Consider the following 20064-nt stretch of genomic DNA (forward strand, 5'->3'; position numbering starts at 1 on the left):
TGGCTGATTAGCTGTTAAAATGTTCCAACGTAAGAGATGTTATGATTTTCCTTTCATACAAGGTTGATGAAAATTCAGATCTATTTAAGACCGCATGGCTCTTTCAGTCCATTTTGGGTTAAATTTGTTGGGTTGTAGATTCTTATTTTTTATATTATAAGCTCCTGTAATAAATCAAAGTGTCATAATTTATGAAATAATTTTCGAAAACTTTCATAGAAATAGACAATCCCATTGATGTCCCGAAAATGCCACCCTCCTATTGATTTGTTTATTTGAGGGTTTGTTGCACTGACTGTCCTTCCTTCCTGTCATTTACACACCTTTTACTGCGTTTTCAGGGCTCCACCAGACCAGTTTTTAGTTATTGCATAGCAGTGATATTATCCTTGACAGTTATTTTCAAGTTCTCCATGCCTTTTGGTGTCGACTAAGCATCTCCCACAGTTGCACAGCAAAGATTGGGCACATAATAGAGTGAGAAGTTAAATTTGTGTTCCGTCACTTAATTAGCCAGGGGATTGTGTCCAGTGCACATGCTGCCCATTGTAACAATGAAGTTATTAAAACACCAAATTTATTTATTTGTAGTATATACATGTAAGTGAAAATGTAGCCCTGATTTTAACCCTACCCACCTAGCAGGAACAAGGCAGGTGAGTGGTTAAAATTGGGGAACCCATCTGTCCCATTCCAATTCTGGATTCATAATTTTTACAAACTAATTAATATATTTAAATCTGGGACCCATGATGCCACTGAAGCCCTAACACTATTTTAACTGGGCAGGAAGAAATTCGTGAATAGCATCCAATCTGCCCAGTAATCCCTTGCAGGATTGGCCTTAGAAAGTGACTGACATGGCTGGAGCAGTATTTACAATGGAACTTGCCTGCAATCATTTGGATTAATAGAATCTCAGTGCTTTTCTGATTACTACTTTGTCATGTCATTTCAGAACTTGGAGATTGCTTCTGTTACAGATTGGTGTAGCTTCTTGGAGCAGGGGCCTCTGCCTGCTGGACTAGAGAACCAGGCTTTGCAACTGCTTTGAATCTTTCTCATCTCAGGCTCCATTCAGGTGGCTACAGGAGATATTTCCCAAGCATCTCCCAATCTGTGATGCACTGCTGCTTTAAGCAAGTTACTAACACCCTCTTAAATACAATCAATCAGTGTGTTACTTTCCCAATGGCTGCCAATAGCCAAAATGAGGGAATCCTGTGACTTGCAGCAGTGACTATTTTCTTTTCTTTTCCCTGGCCTAGAGACGCCGACATTAGTTTCACCAGCCCTTCTGCCTCCCTTGATGAAATCAGTCAACTCAGCACAGTCAGGAACTAGGGCTGGGACTTTGTGGGCCATATGACTATGAGGCTGTGCTCAAAATAGTGGGGGAGAAGCTTCCTTATGTTTCAAGCTAATCTTAAAGTAATTGGTTTCCTGTTTCAGATCAGCCATTTGGAAAAGAAGTTAAAAACTATCCAGAGGGAAGCCAAAGACCTGAAAGAAACAAGCAAAGAGTTGACCCAAGCCAAAGCTTCATTGAAAACTGCCTACAGCAATCTTCAAACTGAATTTGACAACCAAGTTATCGAAATAGGCGAACTGATGAAGGCAAATCAACAAATTATGAGAGAGAAAAATGAGCTAGCTGCAATGATAGAAGAATTGAAAACAGAAGCTGCCTCTCTACAGAGGCAAATAACAGACAGAATAAAGCTGAGAAATGAAAATGAGGAGTTATTACAGAAAATACACGAGCTGCAGGAAGCACTTGAGTCTAAGACTGTTGCCACCAAAACCAGAACTGCAGAGGGAGCAGGTGATGGCAACTGTGCATGTAAAACAGTGGGCTACAACCCCAGGGCAAAAAGAAGAAAAAACAATTCCCTCAAACGGTACCAGCGTTTTCTCAACAGATCCATCAAGGAGATGAGCAGAGTCTTTGAGCACTTCAATAAGGATGGGTGGGAAGATATAACTGGAGCCAGGTACAGTTCTCATTAACTTGGACCTGCAGATGGGACAGTGTGGATATGCAAACTGTAAGCAAATGGAGATTGGATTTCATATACTGTCGATTTCATATTCAGGGGAAGAAATAATCCTGTCAGATTTTTGAATAGTCATGGGATGTCTTGCTTCAAGCTTATTGACTGAAATTTGCATGTGAAATTAGCTCCAACTGCATGAAGTTTTGAATTAATGCCAGGAAATCCAGAATAAGGCAATGCATGATTTCTTTCAGTGATGCCATTTTCGTGCAGTCATGAGGCTTGAAATTGACAGTTTGGCAGGTTGATTTAATTTGCTGGCCCTTTGCATATTCACCACTGACAGCTAAGGATTCCCAGGCAACCCTGCTTAAGTCAGTTTAGTTATCTTGTGACATGTCGATCCAGGAGGAGAAACCAATTTTTTTCCTCTTAATTTAGTTAGATAAATTTTGAATGACCTATTTTAGCTTGCTACCAGATGCTTACAAGCTGTTTAACATCCTTTAAATTAAGAACCATCCACACTAATTATTTCATGTATGTTTTATGCACAGTCATTGAACTAATGTTAATTGAATGATAGCTGAAAATGAGGTGTTTTGTTATTAATTTTCATTCAGGGGGTATTTACAGTTGTACTTTTCTGCATTAAGATTGAAACTCCTGACTGTTGTTGAGCTTTGTTCTTTCAATAAAAACACACTTTCCCACTGTATTTTTATCCTAGTGACTCCGAGGAGACTGCTGCTGAGAGTTTGGGAGAATTGATAGTGAAGACTGCTCAGCAAAGGATTCCACCAGCAACAAGAAGTATGGTAAGTAGGAAATATTTCAACGGAGACAAAAAGCTGATTTTACAGTCAGCAATCAATGTTAAAATTTGACTAAAGCCCCTAAAGGGACAACCTCTTAAATCTGTAGGTGGTATTTGGAGTAAACTCAGTAATATGTTTTGCAGAGTACACTTTAGAGAAATGAACAAAAAATAATTTTTCTCTTGCGTATATGAGCCTTCTAGTAAATTCCAAGATGTCTTAAAGCAATATACTTGAAATAAATAGTGTAAATAGACATTTTTATAGCTCAAAAAGGTCTGTTTGGAAATCAGGATATTAATGATAAATGGAATTTATTTGTAAACTTCTAATTGTTTTGAATAATCTGTGGCCATATATCTATGAATGCAAATTGGAGAATTAGCTTATGATCCATTAAAGTCCATAATGTTTAGTATTCTGAGTCTTTCTCATTGAATATTTTAGCTAAGACAATAATGTAGTCAACCTGTTTTTATGCTGTAAATTTAGTAATCCTGGTTATGATAGATAGATGGCTACCATTATAATGGTACAGTGGTTCTGCACTTGGTAATTAATGGGCAGTATGATTAGTTTTGGCACAAGTACTGCTGAATGCTCAGGTTAATGTGAAATACATGACCTGTTGTTTTTGAGAATATGATAATCCAATAACTTGGATTATTAACTTTTATTTCTGAAATTATTTGCTCCTCATACAGCATTTGCCATGAATGTTGACCATAAAATTGGAGGTTTACTGTCCAAATCACAACAGTCTAATTTTCTTGCACTCCATAGGGGCTTCATTATTTGTTCATCTTTAATTCTTTATCTTGGCCATTTGACCTTTTTTTAAATTTTGAGTTAGAGCAAGTGTTCCCTAATCAGTCATGCTAATAGAGTAAATGAAAACCACATAATAGTAGAAAGGAGTAGGAAGAAAATATATGTAAGCAAGTTTGTCAAATAACAAAAGGACATAGAATAATAAGGGGGATTTTAACTACATACGAACAAGGAGCAGGAGTAGGCATTCAGCCCCTCGAGTCTGCTCCGCCATTTAAAAAAAATCATGGCTGGTCTGATAGTAACCTGAAACCTGCATCTCACCTTCCCCCAGTAACCTATCACCCCCTTGCTTACTAAGAATCTATCCACCTCTGCCTTAAAAATATTCAAAGACTCTGCTTCCACCACCTTTTGAGGAAGAGAGTTCCAAATACTCACGACCCTCTGAGTGAAAAAATTTCGCCTTATCTTCCTTTTAAATGGGCGACCCCTTATTTTTAAACAGTGACCCCTAGTTCTAGTTCTAACTACCTCCAAATAAACTTGCAAGAAGAGGTAGCTTGAGGGGTAGAAGGAATGTAGGTTTTACAGGCTCCTTCCTTTCACAGTATGTAAAAAGTCCAACGAGAGGGAGTCCTGTTTGAACTAGTAATGAGAAACGAACCAAAACAGATCAGAGAAGTAAGTGTAATGGGAACATCTAGGCAACAGTGATCATGACATAATAAGGCTTCATCTAAAGATTGAGAAGGACATAAACAAGACAGAGACATAGATTGGGAAAAATAATTTTAAAGGGGTGAGGAATGGAGCTAAAGAAAATAAACTGGAAAGATGTGTTTTCAATATTTATATTCTCAAGGTGTTAATGATAAGATGAAAAGTATGCAAATTATTTTTGATTGGTGTGACAGCATTACTTCTTTGGTTATTTAACGGTGGTAGGTGTTGAGTAAATACACGTGACATTGAGCCACACTGTGTGTTACTCAACAGATTAAACATACATATATCATAGAAACAGGGCATCATTTTAAATGACATCCAAGATGTATTGCACTTCAGATCAAGGTGCTTTCTCAGATAATAACTAATACACATAAAAAGCATCTTTCATACAATGGAGTAACCCAGTCACAACAGCTAAATTACACAGGGGGAGCTTGTGTCTCTAGGACACTATTGTATTCAATGCTGGAGAGGCGCCATGCCGTGTTTTGGGATTTTTGACCATCTTGTCACAGAAAAGATTTGAAAAAGAGTCATTTAAACGTTGTAATTATTTGTTAAAGCAAAACGTATTTACCCAATTTTAGAAAAGAACACTGATAAAAGGTGGATACAATGGTAATAAGCTCGACGTTGGAGTTGTTTCCTTAAAGATAAAGACAGCGAACATTTTTTTCAGCCTGTTTGATTATCCAAAAAGGCATCACACCCATTGTTTTGGGAAGCCCCTGGCCCCATTTGCTCAACAGGGATTGTCTGGCATAGACTCTCCCCATTGGTGCTGAATGCAGAGAGATAGAAATAGGGGCTGAAACTTAGAGTCTGGTTTATAAACATATAACTAGAATAAGCTTTTGACAGACTCAGCTCTAATGCAAGAGGATAGTTAGAAGTTATTTTGTTTAAATTGTGCAAAATGGCCCGTAGCCTGGGGAGGCATCATGTGTTCATCATTTTCTATTATTATGTGAAGACAAGTTGGATTGATAAAATTAAGTGAATACAGTATCCGTTACTCTGTAGTTCACTTGCTGTCTGCTTTACTAATTCTACCTGGTCTCATCTTGCCAAGAGTTTCCATAAAACACTTGGAAAAGATTGACGAAACGCACATAAAAAGCATAAGAGCGTAAAAAGCATAGGTACGGGCTCAAGAGAGGGTCTCTTGAGGGTCCAATTGTTACATGCCTGAGTTATGCTGTCCTGTTTTTAGATTATGGCGGTGCAGCTAAACAGATCCCTTACAGGAGGCACAGCACAGTTCGATTTGAGAGATTATCTAAGGCAGGACCCACTTTTGTAATTTGTAACCTGTTGTATTTGAAAGTCAGTGGATGAACACTGCTATTGATGCCCGAGTCGGAGAGAGATTTGACCAAGGGCTTTTCCTGAATTTTGAAGGACTTCTTTCCAGGTTCAAGGGCATAGTGTCATCTATCATTTGGGAATGAGAAAAATCTCCCCAAGTGATGCATTCTTCAAGCCAAATAGGTTTGTTATTCTCTTTAGCTATCAAGGTGATGACACAACCAAAAGGAACCATTTATATTGCTACTGTTTTGAGCTCCCTTGGAGCACAGGGGAATTTTGACCCACTCTTGACCTTAGAAACTTGAACACAATTCTAAAATGAAAGAAAAATCAAGTTATTTTCCCTGCTGCTATTATTCAAGCAGAGTGCTCCAGAGATGTTCTTGATACCTACTTTCGGGTAGCCAAGAGAAAATTACATCAAAAGCTGACATGTGATTGAATTGTTGGTAAAAGCTACCAATATATTGCTTCAAGCTAACCATTTCAGAACTGTGCATCTGGGCCTCAAATAGCCATATACCCATCCCTATTTTGTTAATTGGTTCATAGGAACATAAGAAATAGGAGCAAGAGTAGACTATACAGCTCATCGAGCCTGCTCTGTCATTCAGTACGATCATGGCTGATCTTCGGTTTCAATTCCACTTCCCGCCCACTGCCCATATCCCCCAAGAGGCCAAAATCTGACTGTCTCAACCTTAAATATATTTGACGATGGAGCATCCACAATCCCTTGGGGCAGAGTTCCAACAATTCACAACCATTTTAGTGAAGAATTTTCTCATCATATCAGTCCAAAATGATTGTTTCCTTATCCTGAGACTGCCCAAATGCAAGGATATCCTTCCTTAAATATGGAGACCAAAACTGCGCACACTATTCCAAGTGTCGTTTCACCAAAGCCCGTACAATTGTAACGAGACTTCTTTATCTTGTACTTCAATCCCCTTGCAATAAAGACCAATATGCCATTTGCCTGTCTAATTGCTTGCTGTATCTACGTGCTAACTGACTGCCTTCCTTGTGCATGTACACCCAAGACCCTCTAAACATCAACATTTATAAGTTCTCATGCCTTTTTAAAAAATTCTGCTTTTCTATTCTTACAATCAAAGTAAATAACCTCACACTTCCCCACATACTCCATCTGCCATCTTGTCGCCCACTCTCTTAACCTGCCTTTCTCTATTGGCAACCCCTCCACACAGCTTACATTTCTACCTAGCTTTGTGTTGTCAGCAAACATAGATACACTACTCTCTGCTTGGGTAAATTCCAAGGAAGCAACTAAGAGACAGACTTCCTGACAGAATGTTTGACTTAAAAATGGGAACTGAATCTGCATTCCTGACCCAATTATTACCCACCATCTAACCCAGCTTCACCTAAAACCTGCACATGACCTCAACTCCTCGCTTGTAATGCCACAAGAGGTTAACTAATGTACATGTATTGTTACTTGACTACATAAGCCCCCTGAAGATTACTAATTAATTCACAAAGTTCCAGGCAAGTGCATTTGAAGTCCTCAATATCAAAATTGAACCATCTCAAAACTGTCACTGAAGATAAAGCAACTGCTAAATAAATTTCTACATATATAGGAATTTAGTTGCTTAAAATTTTTTAACTCACTGGAACATGTTGCAAATTAGAAATTCCCAATCTGTTTCCACTGGCTGGTTGAGAATTGTCAGTTTGGATCTAGAACTTGTATAAATAGTTTATTGGTGTGGAAATCCTTAAAATTGTTCTAAACTAAGGGATTTTTTGTGTCAAAATGTATGACAACTCTTGATAGAGTGTCATAAAAGGGTGGTGTAATGATTATGATATTGGACTAACAACCCATATGTTGGAAGTTCAAATCCCACCACTGCAAGATATAAAAGTATGTGCTACGAGATCTGGTTTATGCATGACTTCCAGAACATGTAGTTCACTCTGGATGTGCTTTGATGTGGCAGAGCAAACTGCTTAGTTGTAAAGCAATTTGCAACAACCTTCAGCCAGAAGTGCCGAGTGGATGATCCATCTCGGCCTCCTCCGGAGGTCCCCAGCATCACAGATGTCAATCTTCAACCAATTCGATTCAGTCCACATGACATCAAGAAACGGCTGAAGGCACTGGATACTGCAAAGGCTATGGACCCTTAAAATATTCCGGCAATAGTATTGAAGACTAGTGCTCCAGAACTTGCCGCGCCACTAGTCAAGCTGTTCCAGTACAGCTACAACACTGGCATTTACCCAGTTATGTGGAAAATTTCCCGAGTATGTCCTGTGCACAAAAAGCAGGACAAAAGCCGGCCAATTACTGCCCCATTAGTTTACTGTCCATCATCAGTAAAGTGATGGAAGGGGTCAGCAATAGTGTTCTCAAGCAGCACTTGCTTAGCGATAACCAGCTCACTGGCACACAGTTTGGGTTCCGCCAGGGCCACTCCGATCCTGACCTCATTACATCCTTGCTTCAAACATGGACAAAAGAGCTGAACTCCCGAGGTGAGCTGAGGGTGACTACTCTTGATATCAAGGCAACATTTGACCGAGTTTAGTATCAAGGAGCCCTAGCAAAACTGGAGCCAATGGGAATCAAGGGGAAAACTCTCCACTGGTTGGAGTCATACCTAGCACAAAGGAAGATGGTTGTGGTTTTTGTAAGTCAGTCATCTCAGTTCCAGGCATCACTGCAGGAGTTCCTCAGGGTCGTGTCCTCGGCCCAACCATCTTCAGCTGCTTCACTGATGACCTTCCTTCCATCATAAGGTCAGAAATGGGAATGTTTGCTGATGATCGCACAACGTTCAGCACCATTCGCGACTCCTCGGATACTGAAGCAGTCCATGTCCATATGGACTTGGACAATATCCAGGCTTGGGCTGATAAGTGGCAAGAAACATTTGCACCACATAAGTGCCAGGCATTGACCATCTCCAACAAAAGAGAATCTAACCATCACCCGTTGACATTCAATGGCATTACCTTCGCTGAATCCCCCACTATCAACATCCTGGGGGGGTTACCATTGAGCAGAAACTGAATTGGACTAGCTATATAAATACTGTGGCTACAAGAACAGGTCAGGGACTAGGAATCCTGCAGCGAGTAACTCACCTTCTGACTCTCCACCATCTACAAGGCACAAGTCAGGAGTGTGATGGAATACTCTCCAGTTGCCTGGATGACTGCAGCTCCAACAACACTCATGAAGCTCGACACCATCCAGGACAAAGCAGCCCTGCTTGATTAGCACCCCATCCATAAACATTCACTCCCTCTGCTACCGGTGCGCAGTGGCAGCAGTGTGCACCATCTACAAGATGCACTGCAGGAACTCACCAAGGCTCCTTCGACAGCACCTTCCAACCCCACGACCACTACCATTTAGAAGGACAAGGGCAGCAGATAGATGGGAGCACCAGCTCCAAGCCACTCACCATCCTGACTTGGAAATATATCGCCTTTCCTTCACTGTCGGTGGGTCAAATTCCTGGAACTCCCTCCCTAGCAGCACTGTGGGTGTACCTACACCACATGGACTGCAGCAGTTCAAGGAGGCAGCTCACCACCACCTTCTCAAGGGCAATTAGGGGTGGGCAATAAATGCTCGCCTAGCCTGTGATGCCCACATCCCATGAATAAATATATTAAAAAATTAGTGTAAAACAAATATTCACATCGATACCAGCCAGATATATCAGTAAAAGATTGAAGAATTGCATCAGGCAGCCTCAGTTTACAAGGCCTGAAATAGATATTTTGCACTACTTGGAATGGAAGTTCCTTCGGAGAGATTATCCAATGGTTAGCAAATCTCAAAAGATTATGGAGTTCACCCTATCTACTGTGTTTGTGCATATTTCAGAGCTGTCATGTTCTTTGTTGCTTGCATTTATTTAGGCATGTTCTGAAGAAAAGAGAAAACAAAGAAATCGATGGCTGAGAACAATGAAAACTGAAACAAAGGTTGTTGTGCCACAGTTTCAATCCAAAGGTATTTGGTTTATAATATTGTGACTTTTGGTGTCTGTTGCAAATTAGAAATGTCCAAATGGTTAAATAATTGGTTATATTTTTATTAAAATGTATCTGTAGAATATGTTCTCCTAGAGAATGCATTCATCACACAATGTAGAGTCAGATTATGTTCACTAGAAAGATACACAGACCAATCAGAAGTGGCAGCATAGTGGTATACAGTCGGGAGGGAGTTAACCTGGGAGTCCTCCACATTGACTCTGGACCCCATTAAGTCTCATGGCATCAGGTCAAACATGGGCAAGGAAACCTCCTGCTGATTACCACCTACTGACGCCAGCAAACCACCCCCCTCCCCCAACTCGGTATGTAAATCAGTACTCCTCCATGCTCAAGGAAGCACTGAGCCAGGGCACAGAATGTACTCTGGGTGCAGGATTTTCAATGTCCGTCACCAAGAGCGGAATTTTACGGCCCCTCCTGCCGGCTGGATGATCTTGTCTTGCCGAAGTCAACGGATTTTTGAATGGCTTGCCACATTTTCAGGCCCCGACACCGTAAAATTCTCCCCCAAGAGTGGCTTGGTAGCACCACAACAGACTGACCGAGCTGGCCGAGTCCTAAAGGGCATGGCTGCTAGACTAGGTATGCGGCAGGTGGTGAGAGAACCAACAAGAGGGTAAAACCAACTTGACATAATCCTCACCCATCTACCTGTTGCAGTTGCATCTGTCCATGACAGTATAGGTAGGAGCGACCATTGCACATCCTTGTGGAGTCAAAGTCCCAGCTTCACATTGAGGATACCCTCCACCGTGTTGTGTGGCACTACCACCGTGTTAAATGGGATAGATTTCAACAGATGTAGCAACTCATGACTGGGCAATCATGAGGCGCTGTGGGCCATCAGCAGCAGCAGAATTGTACGCAACCACAATCTGTAACCTCATGGCCCAGCATATCCCCCACTCTACCATTATCACCAAGCCAGGGGATCAACCCTGGTTCAATGAAGAGTGCAGGAGGGCATGCCAGGAGCAGCACCAGGCATACCTAAAAATGAGGTATCAACCTGGAGAAGCTACAACACTGGACTACTTGTGTGCCAAACAGCATAAGCAGCAAGCGATAGACAGAGCTAAGCAATCCCACCAATTGATCAGATATAAGTTCTTCAGTCCTGTCACATCTAGTTGTGAATGGTGGTGGATAATTAAAGAACTCACTGGAGGAGGAGGCTCCACAAGTATCCCCATCCTCAATGATGGGATAGCCCAGCACATCAGTGCGAAAGATAAGGCTGAAGTGTTTGTAGCCCTCTTCAGCCAGAAGTGCCGAATGGATTACCCATCTTGGCCTCCTGCAGAGGTTCCCAGCATCACGGATGTCAGTCTTCAGCCAGTTCAGTTCACTCTATGTAATATCAAGAAATGGCTGAAGGCACATGATACTGCAAAGGTTGTGGGCCCTGACAATATTCCGGCAATAGTACTGAAGACTTGTGCACCAGAACTAACTACGCCCCTAGCCAAACTTTTCCAGTACAGCTACAACACTGGCATCTAGCCGGCTATGTCGAAAATTGCCCAGGTATATCCTGTACACAATAAGAAGGGCAAATCCAACCTGGCAAATTACCACCTCATCAGTCTACTCTTGATCATCAGCAAAGTGATGGAAGGTTTTCAATAGTGCTATCAAGCGTCACTTACTCAGAAATAACCTACTTGCTGACGCTCAGTGTGGGTTCTGCCAGGTCCACTCAGCTTCTGACCTCATTCCAGCCTTGATCCAAAGATGGACAAAAGGGCTGAACTCAAGGGGTGAGGTGAGAGTGAATCCCCTTGATATGAAGGCAGCATTTGACGTAGTGTGGACTCGCGGAACCCTAGCAAAACTGAAGTCAGTGGAAATAAGAGGAAAAACTCTCCACTGGTTGGAGTCCTAGCACAAATGAAGATGGCTGTCGTTGTTGGAGGTCAATCATCACAATCCAGGGACATTGCTGCAGGGCTTTCTCAGGGAGTGTCCTCAGCCCAGCTACCTTCAGCTGCTTCATCAATAACCTTCCCTCCATCATAAGGTCAGAAGTGGGGATGTTCACTGATGATTGCACAATGTTAAGTGTCATTCGCGATTCCTCAGATGTTGAAGCAATCCATGTCCAAATGCAGCAAGACCTGGACAACATATAGGCTTGGGCTGATAAGTGCGTTCATGCCACACAAGTGCCAGGCACCTGGTGCACAACCATTTCCAACAAGAGAATCTAACCATCTCCACTTGACATTCAGTCGCATTACCATCACTGAATCCCCCACTATCAATATCCTGGGGGTTACCATTGACCAGAAACTGAACAGGACTAACCATATAAATACTGTGGCTACAGGAGCAGGTCAGAGGCTGAGAATTTTGCAGTGACTGCTGACTCCACAAAGCCAGTCCACCATCTACAAGGCACAATTCAAGTAGGTGATGGAATACTCTCCACTTGTCTGGATGAGTGCAGCTTCAACAACTCAAGCTGCTCAGCATCATCCAGGACAAAGCAGCCTGCTTGATTGGCACTCCATTCACTACCTTACACATTCACCCTCTCCACCACTGGTGCACAGTTGCAGCAGTGTGTACCATCTACACGATGCACTGCAGCAACTCGTCAAGACTCCTTCGATGGCACTTTCCAAACCTATGACCTCTACCACCTAGAAGGACAAGGGCAGCAGGTAGATGGGAACACCACCACCTGCAAGTTCCCTTCCAAGCCACACACCATCCTGACTTGGAAATATATCGCCGTTCCTTCATTGTTGCTGGGTCAAAATCCTGGAACTCCCTTCCTAACAGCACTGTGGGTGAACCTGCACCACATGGATTCAGTAGTTCAATAAGTCATCTCACCAGCACCTTGTCGAGGCCAATGAGGCTTAAGCAATAAATGCTGGCCTAGCTAGCGACGCCTTCATCCCATGATCAAATAAAAAATAAACAAAGGGTAACCTTACTTGAAGTGGCTGACAGCTGTGGCTCAGGTGCTAATGCTTTCACCTCTGAGTCATGAGGTTCTGAGTTCAAGCCCTACTCCAGGATTTGAACACAAAAAAATAAAGGCTGACTCTCCAATACAGTATTGAGGGAGTGCTGCACTGTCAGAGGTGCCATCTTTCAGATGAGGTGTTAAATGGAGACCCTATCTTCCTGCCTTGGTGGTTGTAAAAGATCCCAAGGCACCATCTTGAAGAAAAGCAGGGATGTTATCCTAGATATCCTGGCCAATATTCATCCTGCAATCAGCATCACAAAGAATGGATTATCTGGTCATTATCACATTGCTGTTTGTGGGATCCTGCTGTGTGTAAATTTGCTGCTGGATTTCCTACATTACAACAGCAAATTGGCTTCAAAAATACTTCATTCGCTGTAAAGCGCTGTCAGATACCCGGTGCTCATGAAAAGCGCTGTATAAACACAAGCCTTTTTTATGATGGTGGAATTCTTCCTGTGTTGCTATTTCCACTGAGCAGACAATGGTGAGCTCTACCTTGGAATAATTGTTTGTTTCTTTACCCTGATTAAATATTCAACACTATGTAAGTTCTCCAATTGTTTTTCTTGGTGACAGTATGTTGCTGTCTTTAGTAATCCAATGTGTTTGAAATCTTCAACATATTAACATTTGTTAACATTTTCCTCTTGGTTAATAAAAGTGGTAAAGTTCTGCCGCTCTCTTTCCAATGGTCTTCTGGCTCACCTCCCATCTTTCGTTCTCCATAAAGTTAAGCTCACCTGAAAATCTTCTGCCAGCATTTTAACTCGCACCAAGTCCCATTCATCCATCACCCCTCTGACCTACATTGCCTCTCGGTCACCGGTGCCCCCATTTTAAAATTCACATTTTTGTGTTCAAATCATTCCATGGCCTCACCCCTCCCTATCTCTGTAACGTCTTCAGGCTCTGCAATCCTTCTTCCACTCTGCATTCCTCCAATTGTGGCCACTTGTTTCCCACTTATTTCATCTCAACTTTAGTAGTCGTGCCTTTTGCCCTCTAGGCTTTAAGCTCTTGAATTCCCTCCCTGAACCTTTCCCCCCTCGTCACGTCTCTCCTCCTTTAATATGATCCTTAAAATCAATTGCTTTTACTCATTTTTCAGAGTAGAATTCCATCATTTAGGTTGTGAAGACAGTGTGGAAAATAAACCCCATTGAACCATCTCAGATCCTTAATCAGCTTTAGTAAAATAAAAGGGATTAAACTGGAAATGTACAAAAGAAAAGTCTGCTGGAAGTAACATAATAAAGTCAGCCAGCATCTAGAAAAAGAAAAGGCTGGTTATGAAGTATCAACTGCAATGAATAAATTGGATGTGTTCCTTTCAGAAAATGGCTTAAGGCACAAGCAGAATAAAGCATCAAGACCGATGAAGGTTTAAAATTGGTATATCCTGAGTTCAAAACTCTTGGAACCCGTGATTGAAGTTTTGTTTGGAAAATTGTACTGTTAGTGTAATAGTAAGATTGAGGCATTGGTAGGTCTGCCTTGCCTAATTGGGCACTCTGATGATGCAATCTTTAGGATACGTACAGGTTTTCTGCCCACTGTATTTACTTATCATGAAACAATGGTCCTAATTTTTAATCCTCCCTTCATTAATCACATTGAGAAAAATGCTATCACTGGCCTCCCATAAAGTTCTAATCTTTTGCCTAGAAAGTAAAAAATCCTTCCACCAACCTGAGCAGTTGTTTGGACAGGCTTGTTGGTCACATAACATTGGTCAGATGGCTTGCTGATTTGTATAGTATATTGCTTACCATATTACTGCAGATACATGAAAGGATTAATCAGTGAAGGGCCATTGCAAGGCCTTTTGCCTGGGCATCCAAGAATTGGGTTTTTTTTAGATGCGCAAAGTAATTGCAAAGAGTAATCTACAACCTCTGTATATGTTGTTTTAACAGCAACCACAGAAAACACTTCATCTGCCTTGGCACCTTTATCCCCACAACAAACTTCTTCCTCCTCTTTATGATTACTGTATGATTATCTCAGTGGTGTGCAGAGAATCGATTGCAGAATAAAAAGATTGCCTACCTTTCTTTAAGCAGCATTCTCCATACGCCAAGCTCCCACCTGGCCAATCCTTCTGGCCTTGTACTCAGTGTAAATAATTGATGTCTCAGTAAATGGCTTAAGGCAAAAATAAAATGATGCACCGAGGCAGAGTTCGTACCTGTATACTGTGCTGACCCAGGCTGGGTCACACAGAGACACCTCTGACACAATGCCACAAAACATCAAAGGAGATTTTGCCTTTTTTCCCATTTAAAAAAATCTTGGCTCCTCCAGCAGTGTGTGGAGAATTTACCTTTGGTGGTGGGGGATGGTGGAGGAGATGTGGGGGAGAGGGGGGTGAGTGTGGAGGAGAGACAACCCTACAAGGTAGATTACCTTTCTGTGGTGCATACTCTACATATTTATAAACAACAGAAACACTAGCTTGGGTTGAATCATATTACAATGCATTTAAATACCAAAGCTTAAATATTGTTTTGAGAAGATGATGTGTCCAATTAGTGAATTTGAGCTTATTACCGATGTGTGTATAGAAAAATCTAAACAATTTACAGAATATATAGAAATACAAGCACAACATAACACACTGCCAGGATTCAAATATACACAATATATGCACTCTGTGCAGTTGGACTGACAAAGAGCGGGTGGAATGTTACCCTCAAAAATGTGATATTTTGCATACATTAGACTAAAGAAATGTACTTTAATATGCAGTGGGTGTAGGGAGAGTTACAAAGAGACTTTTGAGTGATAGATTAATTAGTCTCTGGAAAAAGTGGAGATGCAATTGAGAAATGAATAGAATGTTGGTACAGTATTTACATCTAGAACAGTAAAGCTGACAGAGGTTAAACAGGATTCTACAATATACTGAGATAAAAGCAAAAAACTGCGGATGCTGGAAATCCAAAACAAAAACAGAAATACCTGGAAAAACTCAGCAGGTCTGGCAGCATCGGCGGAGGAGAGCACAGTTGACGTTTCGAGTCCTCATGCTGAGACCTGCTGAGTTTTTCCAGGTATTTCTGTTTCTGTTTTTGTTCTACAATATACTAGTCAGTTCACATTTGGGCTATTGTGTTCACATCTGGTTACCACACTATTGAAATATATGAACAAACTTTGGAAATTGCATAGAGGATGAACAGCATTGATCCCAATTGTAAAGAAAATATTATAGAAATTGGAACATTTTTTAAAGAAGAAGGTTAATGAAAAGTCCTTATTGAGGTATGGAAAATAGCAGATGATAGACGTTGATAAACTCTAAGCATTACTTCAAATTAGGCTAGAAAACAAGGGCCAAAAGACAGATACTTAATGAGAAAAAGTTCGAGTATTATGACTGCATATTGTGAAATTGTAAATTGCTTTTGTCAGATTGGTTTTTATTTATTTATTCGTGGGACGTGGGTGTTGCTGGCTAAGCCAGCATTTATTGCCCGTCCCGAATTACCCTTGAGAAGGCGGTGGTGAGCTGTCTACACCCACAGTGCTGTTAGGGAGAGGGTTCCAGGGTTTTGACTCAGTAACAGTGAAGGAATGGCGATATATTTCCAAGTCAGGATGGTGAGTGACTTGGAGGAGAATTTCCAGATGGTGGTGTTCCCATCTATCTGCTGCCCTGTCCTTCTGGATGGTAGCGGCCATAGATTTGGAAGGTGCTATCAAAGGAACCTTGTTGAGTTCCTGCAGTGCATCTTGTAGATGGTACACACTGCTGCTACTGTGCATCAGTGGAAGAAGGGATTATTTATGGAAGGGGTGTCAATCAATTGGGTTGCTTTGTCCTGGATGGCGTCAAGCTTCTTAAGTGTTGTTGGAGCTGCATCCATCCAAGCAAGTGGTGAGTATTCCATCACACCCCTGACTTGCACCTTATAGATGGTGAATAGGCTTTGGGGAGTCAGGAGGTGAGTTACTCACCGCAGGATTCCAAGCTTCTGATCTGCTCTTGTAGCTACAGTATTTATATGGCTAGTCCAGCTCAGTTTCTGGTCAATGATAACCCCCAGGATGTTGATAGTGGGGGATTCAGTGATGGTAATGCCATTGAATGTCAAGGGGCAATGGTTAGATTCTCTCTTGTTGGAGATGGTCATTGCCTGGCACTTGTGTGGCATGAATGTTAGTTGCCACTTGTCAGCCCAAGCCTGGATATTGTCCAGGTCTTGGTGCATTTGGACATTGACTGCTTTATATCTGAGGAATCGTGAATGGTGCTGAACATTGTGTAATTATCAGCGAACATCCCCACTTCTGATCTTACGATGTAAGGAAGACCTTTGATGAAGATGTTTGGGTAGTATTTTTATGTGTTTTTAATCACTGAGCTTTTAGGGTGTTGATTTTTCAGTCCCTTTTCCATTTTTATCTCCTGGTCATTGATTCCCTGTTGATTGTTGGGACTATGTTTCCACGGATGCCAGTGCCTCCTCCAGTTGGTCATTATCCATGTATGAACATTTACTACATTCCCTGCTGCCACTGGGGAACTTGTGGGTAGTAGAAGAAGCACCCCATATGACATTACAGTGACGCTGAGATTGAACACACTACACCACATATTTAGTGTAAATAAAATGTGGGATTACTAATACTCTGCCTGTCCTGAGAAGCATTTTTCAATAGTGCAGATTAGAGTAGCTGAGTGCAGTTGCATTTATGATTCCTGATATGAGGCAGTGTGATAGGATGGTGAGACTTTATTTGGCCAGGATATTGGTATAGATTCCGTAGATCACAGCGCATAAGTTGAGCCTACACATAAGATGACCCCATTTTATCGGCGCCAACATTCAAGTTTAGCCCTATACTTGGCATTTAAATCGACTTTCCCTTTTCTGCTAAGAAATACTACACTTACATTTTGAGTCGGCCTCAATTTTTCACCTCAGAGATGTGTGTTTTACACACGTTAAATCGGCGGATGGGATCAAGCAGATGATACAGACCATGTTGCGGAGAAGATGTGCAGGAGTTTAAGACACGCCAACGAAGCTGACCCTACGTGGCGAGTGATGAACAGAAATGTGTCTTCCAGCACAAAAATTGAAATACGAAGCTCGTTTCAAGCCAAAAGTCATTGCATTTGCTAGCTCATCAAATAACCGTGCTGCAGCGAGGGAATTCAGCGTTAGCGGAAAAAACTGGTGCGAGAGTGGAATAAGAAGGAATCTGCCCTGAAGAAGTAGCCCTTGTAGAATTAATTCGTTCAATAAAACATGTCACATTGATTTAATTTAAATTACTGGTGTCATGTTTTTTACATTTCAAAATGATGACCACCGACACCAACACTGGCAGTTCACATTTTATACTCAACATATAAGTTGCACTCCCCATTTTTGGAAGAATTTTTCAGGCTTCAGAGGTCATCTTATATTCGACATCTGCAGTAACTCTTCCACTGTGGATGTTTCATGCACTCAGTGAACACATTATCTATTACAACCTGATTTAACACAATTGTTGATTGTCCTGTTCTTTGGGAAGATCAGTCCTCTTGACACTTGGGTCAGGATTCTTTTCTATCACTCGTCATTGCTGCCTGTCTTCTCTTGGCTTCTCGAAGATATAGCTAATCTGTAGGGCTAAGTTGTGGAATAATATTTGGAGACACTACTGTAGCACTCCCTCTAATTAGTCCTTGCACCTGTACCTTTGTTCAAGGAAACCAGTAGTCTACTCCTTTAACACCCTGGTACCAGCATAGGCTTTATTACATTGCATTTTAAATAGTTCAGTGAAAGCTACTAACCAAGCTTTCCCTGTCCTGATGGCAAGGCAGTTTTATAAAAGCAAGTAGTATCCTAGAATAAATACATTTGGATTAGTAGAATCTGAGGGCAGAATCGTCCCAGATTTGCACAAAGTGTGATAGTGGGCGGGAAAAAGGGCGTTTTACCTGCCAGCTGCAAAGGTGAGTTTTCACGGCGTATCATCTCATTCCTGGCGCGTCCCGCCTCATTAATGATGCATTCCCAGGAAACATGCCGGCCGCTGGTGGGGCAGCCTCTGATTCACCCACCCCACCGTCACCTCAGGCCTTCAGTAATCCGAGGCCATATTTAAAGGGGGCCCCTGCACAGCGCTCACTCTCTTGTTACACTTAAGCTGCTGCAAAGTCATGGCCGCCAAAGGGAGGAAACATGCTGCCCCCAAATTTAGTGACACCTCCCTCGAGTGCCTACTGGATGCTGTGGAAGCCCGCCGCAAAGTCCTCTACCCCCACTCTGGGTGAAGACCAGCAAACAAAGTCACCAACCCAGTATGGGCGGTGGTGGGGGCGGGGGGTGGGTGTTGAGGGAATGAGGGTGGCAGCGGTGGTCAGCGCCAATGGCCTGCAAAAGAGGACAGCCACCCAGTGCTGAAAGACAATGAATGATCTCCTCCGTTCCACCAGGGTAAGTCACTCTGCTCATCACTCTCAACTCCGACACTCACAAACCCATCACAGTTCAAGGGACATCACCATTCACTCTCTCACAGGCACTCTCATCTGCCCTGCGATCGTGCCATCATCCTGTCCATGGCACCACTTGCCGCCCACACCAGCCAGGCATACTTATCATCTGGCCTGGTAGGCATTCTGCTAACACTCTCTCAATCTGTATTCAAGCAGGATAAGCTGGCACACGACAAGAGGCAGAGATCGCAGACTGGCGGAGAAATGCCTGACATAAAGATCCTCACAAGACTTTGAAAACGGAGCCCTCCAGCTGATCGGCGATGATCTGGACCAGCCCTGTGCTCACAGACAGGTCGGCGCTTCTCAACCAAGTGAGGATCCAGCAGTGCAACATCCATCAGACAACTATGCTGTGATTGAGTTCCCTTGTTCCACAGCCCCCTGCCATGCACTAATTATCTCCCCTTGCTTTCGCAGGCACTCTGGGAAGCAGCCGAGGGGTTCACGATCCAGGTCCTCGACTCAAGCCCTGAAGACACCTGAGAAGAAGAATCTGATGACACCCTAATTGAAGACCTGTCACAGCGCTCACTCACACCCTCCACCAATGCAGAGACACACGCCTCAGTGGGACCTAGATCTAAAGTAACCTCGGGATCGCAATCTGGTGAGCACATCACACTGTCTGATCTACAGCAGGTGGCGGCAGGGACTTCCCAGTGTCTGGCACTCAGAGGACTGCTGGAGGCCAGAAATTTGGTGAGTCCGAGTCAGATGAGGAGCCTCTGGGTTCGTTTGTACCTCAGTTGCTGGAGCTGCAAAGGCAAGCTCAGGAACATCAGGAAGGGATGTCCGCTGCACTCCTCAGATTGCAAGGCACGATGAAGAAGTCCATCCACCTTCAGCCTGAGGTGATAGTGCCGGCATGCCAACGCGCCAATGTCCACACTGGTAGGA

The 20064-nt window shown here is 42.5% G+C and overlaps 1 protein-coding gene across 1 annotated transcript in view; it reads left to right on the forward strand.

The window, feature by feature from the left end:
- The window catches only part of cntln (centlein, centrosomal protein), a 395750-nt gene that overhangs the window by 222764 nt on the left and 152922 nt on the right, over positions 1-20064 (forward strand). The window contains exons 16-18 of the mRNA XM_078530355.1: positions 1453-1994; positions 2728-2815; positions 9536-9629. Coding sequence (XP_078386481.1) covers positions 1453-1994; positions 2728-2815; positions 9536-9629 — 724 coding nt within the window. The remainder of the gene's footprint in view (positions 1-1452; positions 1995-2727; positions 2816-9535; positions 9630-20064) is intronic.

The sequence above is a fragment of the Cetorhinus maximus genome, chromosome 2 (assembly GCF_964194155.1).
Source record: "Cetorhinus maximus chromosome 2, sCetMax3.hap1.1, whole genome shotgun sequence".
Taxonomy (NCBI): Eukaryota; Metazoa; Chordata; class Chondrichthyes; order Lamniformes; family Cetorhinidae; genus Cetorhinus; species Cetorhinus maximus.